Source organism: Chaetura pelagica, unplaced genomic scaffold (genome assembly GCF_000747805.2).
Source record: "Chaetura pelagica isolate M959 unplaced genomic scaffold, ChaPel_1.0 scaffold731, whole genome shotgun sequence".
Classification (NCBI taxonomy): Eukaryota; Metazoa; Chordata; class Aves; order Apodiformes; family Apodidae; genus Chaetura; species Chaetura pelagica.
Window position 1 is genome coordinate 104,809 of NW_009952155.1, and position 12,625 is coordinate 117,433.

Genomic DNA, 12,625 nt, shown 5'->3' on the forward strand with positions numbered 1-12,625 from the left:
CCTTCTATATATTTGGGCTGGGGAAAGGAGGTGGGACTTTCTCTGGCTGTTTCTCCCCAGCCCTACCATGAGCTGTTAATCCCAACCAGATGTGAATGCCTCATGAAATTTCCAGGATGAGGTCATTGTTTGCTATTCTAAGGCATCCCCATCAGGACTCCTCTCTCAAAGAGGCTGTTTCTTGTCTGCTCTGGGCTTTCAGAAGCTCTTCACACACATCTGAGGAGGCCCCCTGAGTGAAAAATACCCCTCCAGGTTCTCCCTCCATCCCAAACACAACAGACAGGGCTGGTGGAGCAGAGCTGAGTGGTTCCTGGAGAGGTGGAGGTGCCTCCAGGTGCTTCCCAGTGTGTCTCCCAACACCCTGAAAGTCCAAGAGGGCAGGCAAAGTTCAGGTGGGACCTTGGTGCTGAGCTCAGGGCAGAGGCTTTCATGGCTTTCTGGGAGCTGTGTAGCATCCTGAGGAGTTTTTTTAATTAAAAGAACCACGTTTGGTCCAAATTGAACCAGAAGTTCTAGCTGGGAAGTGTCTGGCACTTCCTGCCTGCAGCCCCCCCTGCTTCTACTTTTCATTCTTTATGTTTTAATTTGTATTTCCCTTCTTTTTCCATGGGTTCAGGGTCTCTTATTGCTCTGCTTTGGCAGGCTTGGAGTTTGCCAGGCAGTGTTTTACCCCCAACTTGTCCCTTCCTGCCCCATCCTCCTCCCTTGCCTTGACTCCCCAGCCCAGGGTGCAATTGCATCTGTCTCCTGCCTCCACCCTCAAGCCAGAGCTGTTTGCTTCCAGAAGGGGAACCACATGAACCTGGACACCTGCTGAGCTTGGCAGCAAAGCTCATCAAGTAAAAGGGGTAGAAAATCCTTCCCCCCACCCCAAAGACAGACCCCTCAAGCAGAGATGGTGCAGATTAGCCCTCGTGGCACCACCAAAGGATGAGGAAACCTTGGGCCTGTCCACTTAGTTTCAACCCAACAGCCAACAAAAGGCTCTCAGCTCCTTCCCCAGATCCTGCCCAGGCCCTGCCTTGCATTTAACCAGAATTGGTTCCTCTTCTCCCAACAAATCCCACCCTCCTCACTGATCCTGGATGCCTGGAGCTCCGTGGCAGCTCCTGCTCCTGGGTTGAGGAGCAGCAGAGGGACCTCACCAAGCCCCAGCAGGATCCCAGCAGGGTTTGGGCTCCTCTGGGCCTTGACTTTTTCTTTGTCACTCCTCACGTTGCCCTTTTGCTCAAGATCTGGCCCATGTTTCTCTTCCCTCTGACTCTTTTAGCTCCATCTGAGCAGCCTCCCAGTGCAGCTGGGCTGGAGCTGGATGCTTTTCTCTTCTCCTTCATCACACGTGCCCCTTCCCCTTTAGGAATCCCTGGAGCAGCTCCTGGCAAACACTGGAGTTTGGGAGCAAGAAGCAGAAGCTGCTGCCAAAATCCTCTGCTGTGAACATCTCAAGGGGGCTGCTCCTGCTCTCAGAAATTGCTTCCAGGCTCAGGCTGTTACCACTGCAGCACTGAGAGGAGCTGGAGAGGCCTGGGTTTATCCCAGCCCTGCCATCTCCTCAGGGATGCTCAGGTGATGGCCAGCAAGGAGAGGTCTTCTGGGGGCTTCCCCAATCCCAGCTCACTTGGGGGTGTTTGCACAGACCCTGTTTGGGCCCTGCCTTTTGGGTGAAGTGATCTCTGAGCCCTAGAATTTCTTAGAATGACCTTTCTCTCTTCTGTGCTTCGTTGTTGTTCTGCTGATGTTGATTCATTCCCTGCTCTGTAGCTCCAGCAGGTGACTTTTTGACTCCCAAGTGACACCTCAACAGAGTCCTTGTGTGTTTGAATAGATCAGGGTCTGAATGATCTTGGTCAACCAAGGCTGGTTTTATCCCAAATGAAGCCACATCACTGGATTCATAGACTCATGGGATGGGTTGGGTGGGAAGGGACCTGAAAGCTCATCCAGATCCAACCCCCTGCATGGGCAGGGACACCTCCCACCAGCCCAGGTTGCTCCAAGCCCCATCCAACCTGCCCTTCAACACCCCCAGGGATGGGGCAGCCACAGCTTCCCTGGGAATCCTGTTGAATCCTGGAAGCAGTGAAGCTGCTGCTGAACTGCCTTGATGAACAGACCTTAGGAACAACAGCAAACAAAGCCCCCATTGCCAACTGGATCATCCATTTGCCATCAGGTGCTGATTAATCATTAGCTAATTGCCAACTCCAGCCTAGTCTGGGCTTGGGCAAGTTTTGATCCAGCCATTTCTTTGAAGATGAAACTGGAGCAAGCCAGGTGAGCACCAGGACATGGAGGTCACTGGCCAAAGGGCTTTCCCAAAGCAGCTTGAGGTCTTTTTTTTTCCAGAAATGCAGGTTTTCCTATTTTCTAAGGGTTTAGAGTGTGGGGTTTGATGAGTCTGAATTGAGATCAGACTTTGCTGTGCATGGGTCAGAGGGTGGGGCTGTGTTGTCTTCATTTTGTTCTCAGAGATGGGCCTTGCTGACTTTAGCCAGGAATGATGAGGAAGCTGCTCCTGAAAGCCAAGGGGGAACAGTTCTCTCCACCTCTGCAGAAAGGGCCTGGAGCTTCATCCCAGCCAAAGAGCTCTTGAACTGGAAAATCACAACCATGGGGATGGTTTGGATGGGATGGGAGCTGAAAGCTCATCCAGATCCAACCCCCTGCATGGGCAGGGACACCTCCCACCAGCCCAGGCTGCTCCAAGCCCCATCCAACCTGCCCTTCAACACCCCCAGGGATGGGGCAGCCACAGCTTCCCTGGGCAACCTGGGCCAGGCTCTCACCACCCTCACACCCAAGAATTCCCTCCTCAGCTCCAACCTCCACCTCCCTCAATTCCAATTCCTCACCGGTCTCTTCTCCCTTATTTTCCCTGCTCTCTTCCCCCTCCCAGGATGTTTGCCAGCAGAAGGAAGCAGCACTACTGGCCTTACTCCATGGACTGCAGTGGGAATGAAGCTCACATCTCCAGCTGCAAACTGGGCAACCACCTGCACGTGGACGCGGGGAAGAACTCCACGTGTGCCAGCGGGATGCCAGCCGTGGTCAGCTGTGTCCCTGGCCGTGCCTTTGCCCCCAGCAGCCACACTGGCTTCCGAAAAGCCTTCAGGCAGGAGGTGAGCAGGGAGAAAATTGCCTCCTTGGCAAGTAGGGGCGTCAAGGTGTGACCTCTCTTTGTGCTCCTTCCTCCCGGCGCGAGGAGCGTCAGTCGCACCAACGAACGGGCTCAACCTGAGCCTTCAGTGAAGCAGGTTGTTTACACTCTTGCAAGAATGGGTGACCTAAACAAGCAGGCACACCCGTAGGAAGGTGAATAACTGTTTATATTCCCTGTTCCCCATGCAGAGTTCCCCTGTTTCCCCCCTTGGCTGGGTCCTCCAGGCTTTGCAGCCCATCCGACGCTTCTAATGATCCTATAAGTTTCCCACCCCTTCTCACACATTCCATTCTACCAGGGTCCTTTTTACCTTTTAAGGTTTAATTCTGACCTTTCTTGCCCATCTTCCCAGTTACCAAAATGATCTGTGCCTGCTGGTGTCATCCTGCTCCCAGGAGCAGGGTAGAAGTGGCTTTGTTGGGTCTGACCTTGGCCATCCATCCTGCTCCCTGGTGGGATCCCCCAGATGGAGCCCAATTCAGTTTCTTGGACCCTAACCCACCCCAGGTGTTACTGGAATGTGCAGATATCTCACTTCTCTCTTAAACTATTACATTCCTACCACTGGGGTATATAAAAAAGCCCCCAACAAGATGTTTCTAACACTAGGATGTGAGAACAGCACTAAAACCCAACACTGAGCCTCTAATCTTAGGATGCCAAACCAACTCTACACTTGATTTCTACAAGCCCAGTTCAGTTTGTCCTCAACTTCCTGGTGCTTTCCCTCTGTCTCCAGGCTCAGAAGGGTGGGAGACCAGCTCACTGCTGCAGCTGGGACCAGTAGTAAGAGAATCCATGTGTCAGGTTTCTGGTGGAGCTGTTCAAGCCAGTTGAACCAGTGCCCAGTTGCTGCTGGGTTTTACTGTCTCACTTCAGTGCTGCTGGGTTGTCTTTCCCAGTCCAGGTACAAGGGAAACAAACTGGTATTTCCTCTGCTCCTGTGTCCTCTGCAAAGAAATGCCCTTGAGAGACTGGGAAAAGACTGGAAAGGTTGGGAGAGCTGGGTTTGTTGAGTCTGGCAAGGAGAGAGGGCTGAGTGGAGGGGAAGAATGCAAAGGTCTGCAAAAGGTTGGTCTGAAATGACCCCAGGGTGAGTTCCCAGGGTCAGAGGGGCAGCTGAACCTGCAGCAAATGGGGCTGAGGGGGCTTTGCCAGCTGGAAGGGATGTGCAGCCTGAGGACAGAGGGGTCATTGCAGGGTCTGGGGTCCATTAGTGCTGGGTTAGAGGGTCTGGCATAGAATCACAGACTAGTTGGGGTTGGAAGGGACCTGAAAGCTCATCCAGATCCAACCCCCTGCATGGGCAGGGACACCTCCCAGCAGCCCAGGCTGCTCCAAGCCCCATCCAACCTGCCCTTCAACACCCCCAGGGATGGGGCAGCCACAGCTTCCCTGGGCAACCTGGGCCAGGCTCTCACCACCCTCACACCAAAGAATTCCCTCCTCAGCTCCAACCTCCATCTCCCTCTCCCAGCTTCAATCCATCCCCCTTCTTAGCAGATCAAGGTCTCCTTCCATCCAGCACTTTCAGCCTTTTCTCTGGTTGTTTCCAGGTGCCTCAGGGTGACACTTTTTGGCCCCCAAGGGCTGGCAAGGAAGAGAAGCTTCATCCCTAGGCTGAGGTGTCACCACCCCTCTCTGTGTCTTCCAGCAACCACTGGTGAGGCTGAAAGGAGGAGCCAACACTGGGGAAGGACGAGTTGAAGTGCTGAAAAATGGGGAGTGGGGGACAGTTTGTGATGACAACTGGAACCTGGTGTCAGCCAGCGTGGTGTGCAGGGAGCTGGGCTTTGGCAGCGCCAAGGAGGCCATCACAGGAGCAAGGCTTGGGCAAGGTAAGAGCAGGGAAAGCTCTCAAGACCATTGGCCACCTCCAAGAACCCTTCCATGTTTCAGACCTGAATGTGTTTTCCCCAGGAGGTTTGTTTTTGAGGAGCAGGAATTGATGCTCTACCCTTAACGAAGCCTCTCGAGCGCAGGAGCTCAAGGTCAAACTGGAAGAGGTGACTTAAAAAACCAGAATTGGGAGGTTTCTTCAGTGAAATGTGGTGATGATGAGTTTGACCTTTCCCTCAGACAGTTGTTCTAGTAATTACTTCTTCATTATCACATCCACTGCCCTCAGATTCTCTCGACAAGTTCTTTAGATCCACGTGAGGCTGTAATGAGTTACTAGAAGGTTCCTGGCAAAAATGGGTCCTGGATCTTGACTTCAAACATTCTCCAGTTTAAGACCAGAACATGAATTTAGCCCATGATAAATAGAAGGGCATTTGCACAGCTCAGAGCCAGGTTTGGGTTTGGATTTCCTGGATTTGGGAGCTGGTTGAAAGCCCAAACTGTGGTGAAGAGCAACTCAAAGCCTCTCAAACCACCTTCTGCTTCTCCCTCCCTGCTCCCCTAGTGGAAACCCTCCAGAAAATGACACCAAACCCTTGACTGGGAGACAGAATCAAGGGGTGACATTTCTTCAAACCCTTTCTTATGAGAGAAATAAAAGGGTGACATGTTTTCAACCCATCACCCCCTGGAGAAGAGGGAGGAGAATAACAACAGTGCTGGTGTCCACAGCCTGAAGAGCTTTTCAGACATGACCTGGTCATTGGATTGGCCAAAAAAAACCCCTGTTGTGGTGGGTTTCAGGGATCTGCTGATGTGTTTGACTGCCTTTCAGAAACAGCAGGATCATCTTGGGTTGGGGGGGAGCATCTGCCACGTGAGGAGGAGAACACACTGTTCTGTCCATCTCCTGCAGCCTGGGAACTCGGAGCAGAGTCTTCCTTTTCATGGCCAAGCCTGGCAAGGAAGCAGTGCACCCTGGCCAAGCTGTCCTCTGGGATGGCAAGGAGCTCCTTTCAACAGCTGGATCATCACATTGTGGGAGGGGAAAAAAACAAAGGAGCTGCTTTTTTGGCCTCAACTCAGCTCCAAAGCTCCTGCTGCACCAGGGAGCTGTTGGATGTCCACGTTGGAGCTGCATCTCCCTGGGTTTCACAGAGTCATGGGATGGTTTGGGTTGGGAGAGACTTCAAAGCTCATCCAGATCCAACCCCCTGCATGGGCAGGGACACCTCCCACCAGCCCAGGTTGCTCCAAGCCCCATCCAACCTGCCCTTCAACACTTCCAGCACCTCAGATTTCCTAGGAACTGCTGGACACCAGAGGTTCTCCATCTGCTGCTTGCAGGCATCTCCTGTCAAAGCATCTGGTGTGATTCCATCAGGAATTACTCATGGATTAGATGGGCTCCAAGAAAGACTCTGGTTGTTCTGCTGTGATGAAGATCATCTGCTGGAACCTCTGATTCATCCCCTCCAGTAACATTTCTTTCTAACCAGCTTTGGAAACAGGACCTGAGAGCTTCCTTGGCAGGATTATGGTGCTGAGCCATCTCCTATCAACCATAGCATCACCCAGAAATCTTGGACCAGTTGAGGTCCCTTCCAACCTGGCATTCTGTGATTCTTCTCAGGTGTCTCCTCTTGCTGTTTCTCTTGGGTGGGAAGGACAATTTTCTGCTGCCACTTGTCCTTGGAAGGAACCAAATGCTTGAACTTGGCTCCCAGCACCTTGAGTCTCTGCAGGATGAAATGATCATGGGGTTGGGGTCTGGGACACACACCTGCCCCCAGAGTTCCACTGACTTCTCACACCTCCCTGGGGGCGTTTTGTTGTCCCAGCAAACGTGTCCCTGTCCCATGGAACCACCAGGGCTCCATCAGGAGCAGATCCCAGCACCAGACCCAGCCAAAAGCTCATCACTTGCAGATCCCTCCAGCTGAAGTTTGGAAATGATGCAAGAGTGGAAACTTGGCTTTGTTTTTTTGGTGGTTCTTGCATGTTTGAGTCCCAGGAACCACTGGAAAGAATGTAGAACAATCATCTGGCAGGTTTTGTGCTCTTCTTCAAGAAACCACTGGCATTTCTTCAGGATGAGCCTGTTGGGAAGGTGCCAAAGGGATGTTTGCAGGGCATCCAGAAGCTGCACCTGGGAAGGAACCACCACCTGCACCAGGACAGGCCAGGAGGTGGATCTGCTGGAGAGCAGCTCTGTGGAGAAGGACCTTGGAGTCCTGGTGGACAAGTTCTCCATGGGACAACAAGGTGGCCAAGAAGGCCAATGGTATGTTGGGGTGCATTGAGAGGAGTGTGTCCAGCAGGTGGAGGGAGGTTCTTCTCCCCCTCTGCTCTGGTGAGACCTGCCTTGGAGTGTTGTGTCCAGTTCTGGGCTCCCCAGTTCCAGAGGGACAGGGATTCACTGGAGAGAGTCCAGCAGAGGCTATGAGGATGATGAAGGGACTGGAACATCTGCCTGATGAGGAAAGGCTGAGAGACCTGGGGATGTTCAGTCTGGAGAGGAGAAGACTGAGGGGGGATCTAATGAATGTCTCTCAATCCATGAGGGCACCAAGAAGGCAGGACAAGCTCTTGTCACTTCTGTCCTGGGGCAGGATGAGAGTCAATGGATTCAAACTGGAGCCCAGGAAGTTCCAGCTCAACATGAGGAAGAACTTGTGTCCTGTGAGGGTGACAGAGACTTGGACAGGCTGCCCAGAGAGGCTGTGGAGTCTCCTCTGGAGATTTTCCAGACCTGTCTGGGTGCCTTTCTGAGTGACCCGCCCTGGTTTGGGTCCTGCTCTGGCAGGGGGGTTGGACTGGGTGATCTCTGGGGGTCCCTTCCAACCCTGAACATGCTGTGATTGGGTAGTTTTTCTCCCCACAGTAGCACGAGCAGAAGGTAAAGCCTCTTGTTTTCTTCTTCTTCTTCTTCTGTCCCCTCTCCAGGAATGGGTCCAATTCACCTGAATGAAATTGACTGCACAGGCTTTGAGAAATCAGTCACAGACTGCAAGTTCAACACGGAGTCCCAGGGCTGCAACCACGAGGAAGATGCTGCTGTGAGATGCAACGTCCCAGCCATGGGTTTCCAGAACCAGGTGGGAAGTCAAGGGGGATCCAGCTGGGGTCAGGCATGGGGAGGTCTCATCATCCCAGAGCACCCTCTGCCCTCCCTGGCTGTGCAGCTCAGGGGGGCTGGGCTGGAATCAGTTCACCCAAGGCAGGACCATCCCTTTGGGGTTTTCCCCTCTGTGTTGTATGAAGCAGGAGGGCAGAGAAGGATGATGCTCCCACTTGGAGGTTTGAGCTCCTCCCAGCAAGATGGGGCTTCTGAAGGAGTGAAGTGCCTGTTAACCTGACACTGACCAGTCCTTAACTGACCAGTCCTTAACCAAACCAGCTCCCTGAGCTCAATGTCTGTACAACCCTTCACTCCCTCCAGGGATGGTGACTCCAGCACTGCCCTGGGCAGCCTGTTCCAATCCCTGACAGCCTTTCAATGCAGAAATTCTTCCTGACACCCCATCTAAACCTCCCCTGGCACAACTTGAGCCCGTTCCCTCTTGCCCTGTCACTTGTAACTTCACTGAACAACCTGATCCCCATCTCTGTACAACCTGTTGTAGAGAGTGAGAAGGTCTCCCCTCAGCCTCCTTTTCTCCAGCCTGAACATCCCCAGCCACTCCTCAGAAGATATTTGCTCCAAAGCCTTCATCAGCTTGTGGCCCTTATCTTGTTCAGCCTGGAGAAGAGAAGGCTCCAGGGAGACCTTAGAGCAGCTTCCAAGGCCTGAAGGGGCTCCAGGAAAGCTGGGGAGGGGCTTGGGACAAGGGCAGGGAGGGATGGGATGAGGGGGGATGGATGGAAACTGGGAGAGGGAGCTGGAGGTTGGAGATGAGGAGGGAATTCTTTGGTGTGAGGGTGGTGAGAGCCTGGCCCAGGTTGCCCAGGGAAGCTGTGGCTGCCCCATCCCTGGGGGTGTTGAAGGGCAGGTTGGATGGGGCTTGGGGCTGCCTGGGCTGGTGGGAGGTGTCCCTGCCCATGCAGGGGGTTGGATCTGGATGAGCTTTCAGCTCCCATCCCACCCAAACCATCCCATGATCCTATGACAAATGATTCTCTGTGACCTCAGCACAGACCTGGGCTTGTGTTCACACAGGTTTATTAAGTTTTCTTTCTGCTAGTCCAGCTTCACTCTGGAGCAGGGACAATTGACCCTCCCTCACCAGCTTTGCCTCCCTTCTTTTGTAAATCATGGGGCTCTTCCTTAGCCTTACCTGCCTCCAGAAGTCCCTGAGCTTTTGGGGAACAAACCCATTTGAAGTCCTGATGCTCCTGGAGCGTCTGATTCAGGAAACCTTTGCCAAGAGTGAAAACAACACCTATTATACTGATTAAAACTAAACCAGCACCTCCCCCACTACTCTTGGTGCCTTCAGGGTCCCTTCACACCCGGACTATGATGATGGTGGTGACATGGGGATGCTTTTCTCTCACCTCCTCCTCCTCTCTCTGCAGCTGCGTCTGAGCGGCGGCCGCAGCCCCTTCGAGGGGCGGGTGGAGGTGCTGGCTGAACGCAACGGGTCCCTGGGCTGGGGCACTGTCTGCAGCCAGGGCTGGAGCACCGTGGAGGCCATGGTGGTGTGTAGGCAGCTGGAGCTGGGCTTTGCCAGCCATGCCTTCCAGGTGAGGAGCATGTGGGAGCTGCTTCTGCACCCCAGGTGTGATGGGGAGAGGAGGGCGAGGGTCCCTCCGACAAGGGCGGGTTGGGGAAGGGGGTTCCTGGTTCTTCCCAGCACCCAGGAGGGATGGGGGACATGTGGGAAGTTGAAGGGAACTTCAACCAGTCATCAGGACCTTGCTTATTTGGTTTTGGTTTGTTCTGTGAGCTGAGAAGCAGCAGCAGCTCCAAATCCCTTTCTTTTTGTCTCCTTTTCCTGCCCTGTTCCCAAAAATGCTTCCAAGGGCTGGAAAGAGGGGAAAAAAAAGAACATTTAAGGAGACATGAGATTTTAAGTTAGACATGAGGAGGGAATTCTTGGGTGTGAGGGTGGTGAGAGCCTGGCCCAGGTTGCCCAGGGAAGCTGTGGCTGCCCCATCCCTGGGGGTGTTGAAGGGCAGGTTGGATGGGGCTTGGAGCAGCCTGGGCTGGTGGGAGGTGTCCCTGCCCGTGCAGGGGTTGGATCTGGATGAGCTTTCAGGTCCTTTCCATCCCAAACCAGTCTGGGATTCTCTGAAATGAGGAGGCTTCAAGCACAACAGGAGAGAGGAAAGAAGGCACAGGAAAAAGAGGGTGGCAGGAAATGGGGGGGGGAATCCTGATCCCCCTCTGCTCTGACCCTCCTGGGTCCTTCAGGATCTGAAAGACCTTCACCTCTAGTTTCTCCTACCAACAAATTACCTGGACCTTCTCAAACCATGTTGGGGTTGGGTGGGGGCTCCTGGAGGAGGAGAAGGGCTTATTCAAAGAAACCACCAGCACAAACCCCAGCAATCCAGCTCCAGAACCATCCCCTTCCATGAGCTTCAAAGCATCAGCTGGAGAGGCCCTGGAGGTTGAAGCTCAACCACCTGTGGGGGGAAATCCAGAGCAGAAGGAGCTCTGGGCAACACTGCTGTGTCCATCCTGCTCAGGGGTCAGGTTTTTTGGGGAGCCCAAGTTGGGCTGGGGGGGGGTTACCTGCAGTTTCTTGTCCCTCCCAGTTTCAGGGAGGAGTTGAACCCCTCAGGCTGCCTGGTGATGGGTGGCAGCCAAGCCCAACCTGGGCTCAAACCACTTGGAAACAGTTGGAATTCCCTCCTGGAACTACTTCCCAGATGTTTCTTGCTCCTCTGATGACCCCAAAACCCTCCCTGCTGGCACATGCCTAAGAATGGCCCTTAATGAAGGGATCAACTAACGAGCTTGGGGTGACCACCAAGGAATGAAGTGCCCCAGTGAAGCTCCTTGGCACAGGGAACAGCAGCAACCCCTAAGAGCTTGGAAAAAGGGGAGGGCAACACCTTCCCACCCCATTCCCAGATGGAGAAGTGGCAGCCAGGAATTGCTGGTGTTGGCCCCTGGTGCAAGAGACTTGTCAGTAGTGATAGAACCTTCACGGGTCACCAGGTGAAAGGACCTCTGGGCCTTTTTTGAACTTCCCAGACCCCCAGAAAATGGGGATTTGGGCTCCTAAAAGAAATTGGTTTCTCTGTAGGATAAAATAATCCCCTGGCAGAGCTTGTTCTCTTGCTGTGCCCTGGAAGTGCAGCCCCATTTGGGGCATTTCAACTGAGAATCAACAATCACCAGCAGCTTTGGGGAAACTTGGGCTCAAAAAGCCATTGAATAAATAAACTTCATTGTTGTTTATATATATGGAAAGCTCCAGACAGGAAACAGCCTTAAATCAGCTCTGGAAAGCAAACTGGGTTTGATTTCCAGAAATTGTTTGGGGAAAACTTGGGCAAACAAGTAAGAGGGGGTTGGAAAGAGTAGAGGTTGGTCCTTGTTCTCCAGGCTTTTGGTGCTGGGTCTGGCCTGCTTGGCACTCAGATCCAGGGATAAACCCAGGGAGAAGGACCAGCTCTGCTGGTTTTGTGCTTTGGGGGGACAAGAAGGCCCTGAAATGCCCCCCCCAGGGCTGGAGGTTGAGAAAGCAGGAGAGTTTATGGGGCAGAAATGGGCAGTTAAAACTCTGCCTGGAGATCATGAGTTTGTCTTGAAGGTGAATCAAGCTGGGAGCCAGGAGGCCACAGGCAGATCCCAACCCATTGAACAGTTCTCCATGGCCAGGGAAAGGGGATCTGCAGTCCCAGAGGGACACAACTGGGGTTGACTACCCAGGAGGAGGGGAAAAAGGCTGGAGCTGCCAGTGCTGCTGTTGCAGCAACCCCTCTGGTCCCTCCAGCTGTGATTTCCTCCTGTAGCTTCCCAAGCAGAGCCTGGGAGCTGAGGACAACCACGTCCCCTCCACCCTGACCCTTCCCAACTGCCTGGCTCTATTGACACAGCCCAAGAGACAAGACATTTTTTTTCCCCTTGAGCTGAGACTGTTGGTATTTGGAGCAGAAAAGGCCCTTCTGTGTGTCCCAGCTTCACCAGCTCCCTGAGCATAAAGCTACTCTGTGCAGAACAGGGGCAGCCCTGTGTGCTCAGGGGGTTGTGAACAGGGTTAACAAACAGCCTCTTGCCCTGGGAGCACTGGTACAACTGGGTTTTGCTTTCCTGGAAACGTGTTCCCAGCTTTGACACCAACAGATCTGATTTTTAATATTTCCCCTCCTCCCCCTTCCCCTTTTTTTTCCCCTGCCCTTCTCCCAAGCTTTGCAGGGCTGAGCCCACCTGGTTTTGTCAGGAGCTGTTATGGTGGGAGTTGGTTTCCAGCCTTTGCCAGGAGTTTTGTAAGATGGGGTAATGAAGGGAGCAGGGTTTGAAGCCTGAATCCCTGGATGAACTGGTCCCATGGGTCCTGGTGCTCCTCCAATGCCTTCTTTCCATTGGTAGCTCCTAATTCTGCCTCCCCTCCCCGTGCAGGCAGGTACCCCAGCATTACCTGGGACTCCCCTGCATGCACAGATGTCACAGGAGAAGTGTGGGTGGGTTGCTGGACATCCCTCCCAAAGGCACAGCCTGGATGA

At 53.5% G+C, this 12,625-nt stretch overlaps 1 protein-coding gene across 1 annotated transcript in view; it reads left to right on the plus strand.

The window, feature by feature from the left end:
- The window catches only part of LOXL2 (lysyl oxidase-like 2), a 49,647-nt gene that overhangs the window by 24,269 nt on the left and 12,753 nt on the right, over window positions 1–12,625 (plus strand). Inside the window, 4 exon segments of the mRNA XM_010007161.1 lie at window positions 2,900–3,122; window positions 4,818–5,001; window positions 7,952–8,103; window positions 9,524–9,691. Coding sequence (XP_010005463.1) covers window positions 2,900–3,122; window positions 4,818–5,001; window positions 7,952–8,103; window positions 9,524–9,691 — 727 coding nt within the window.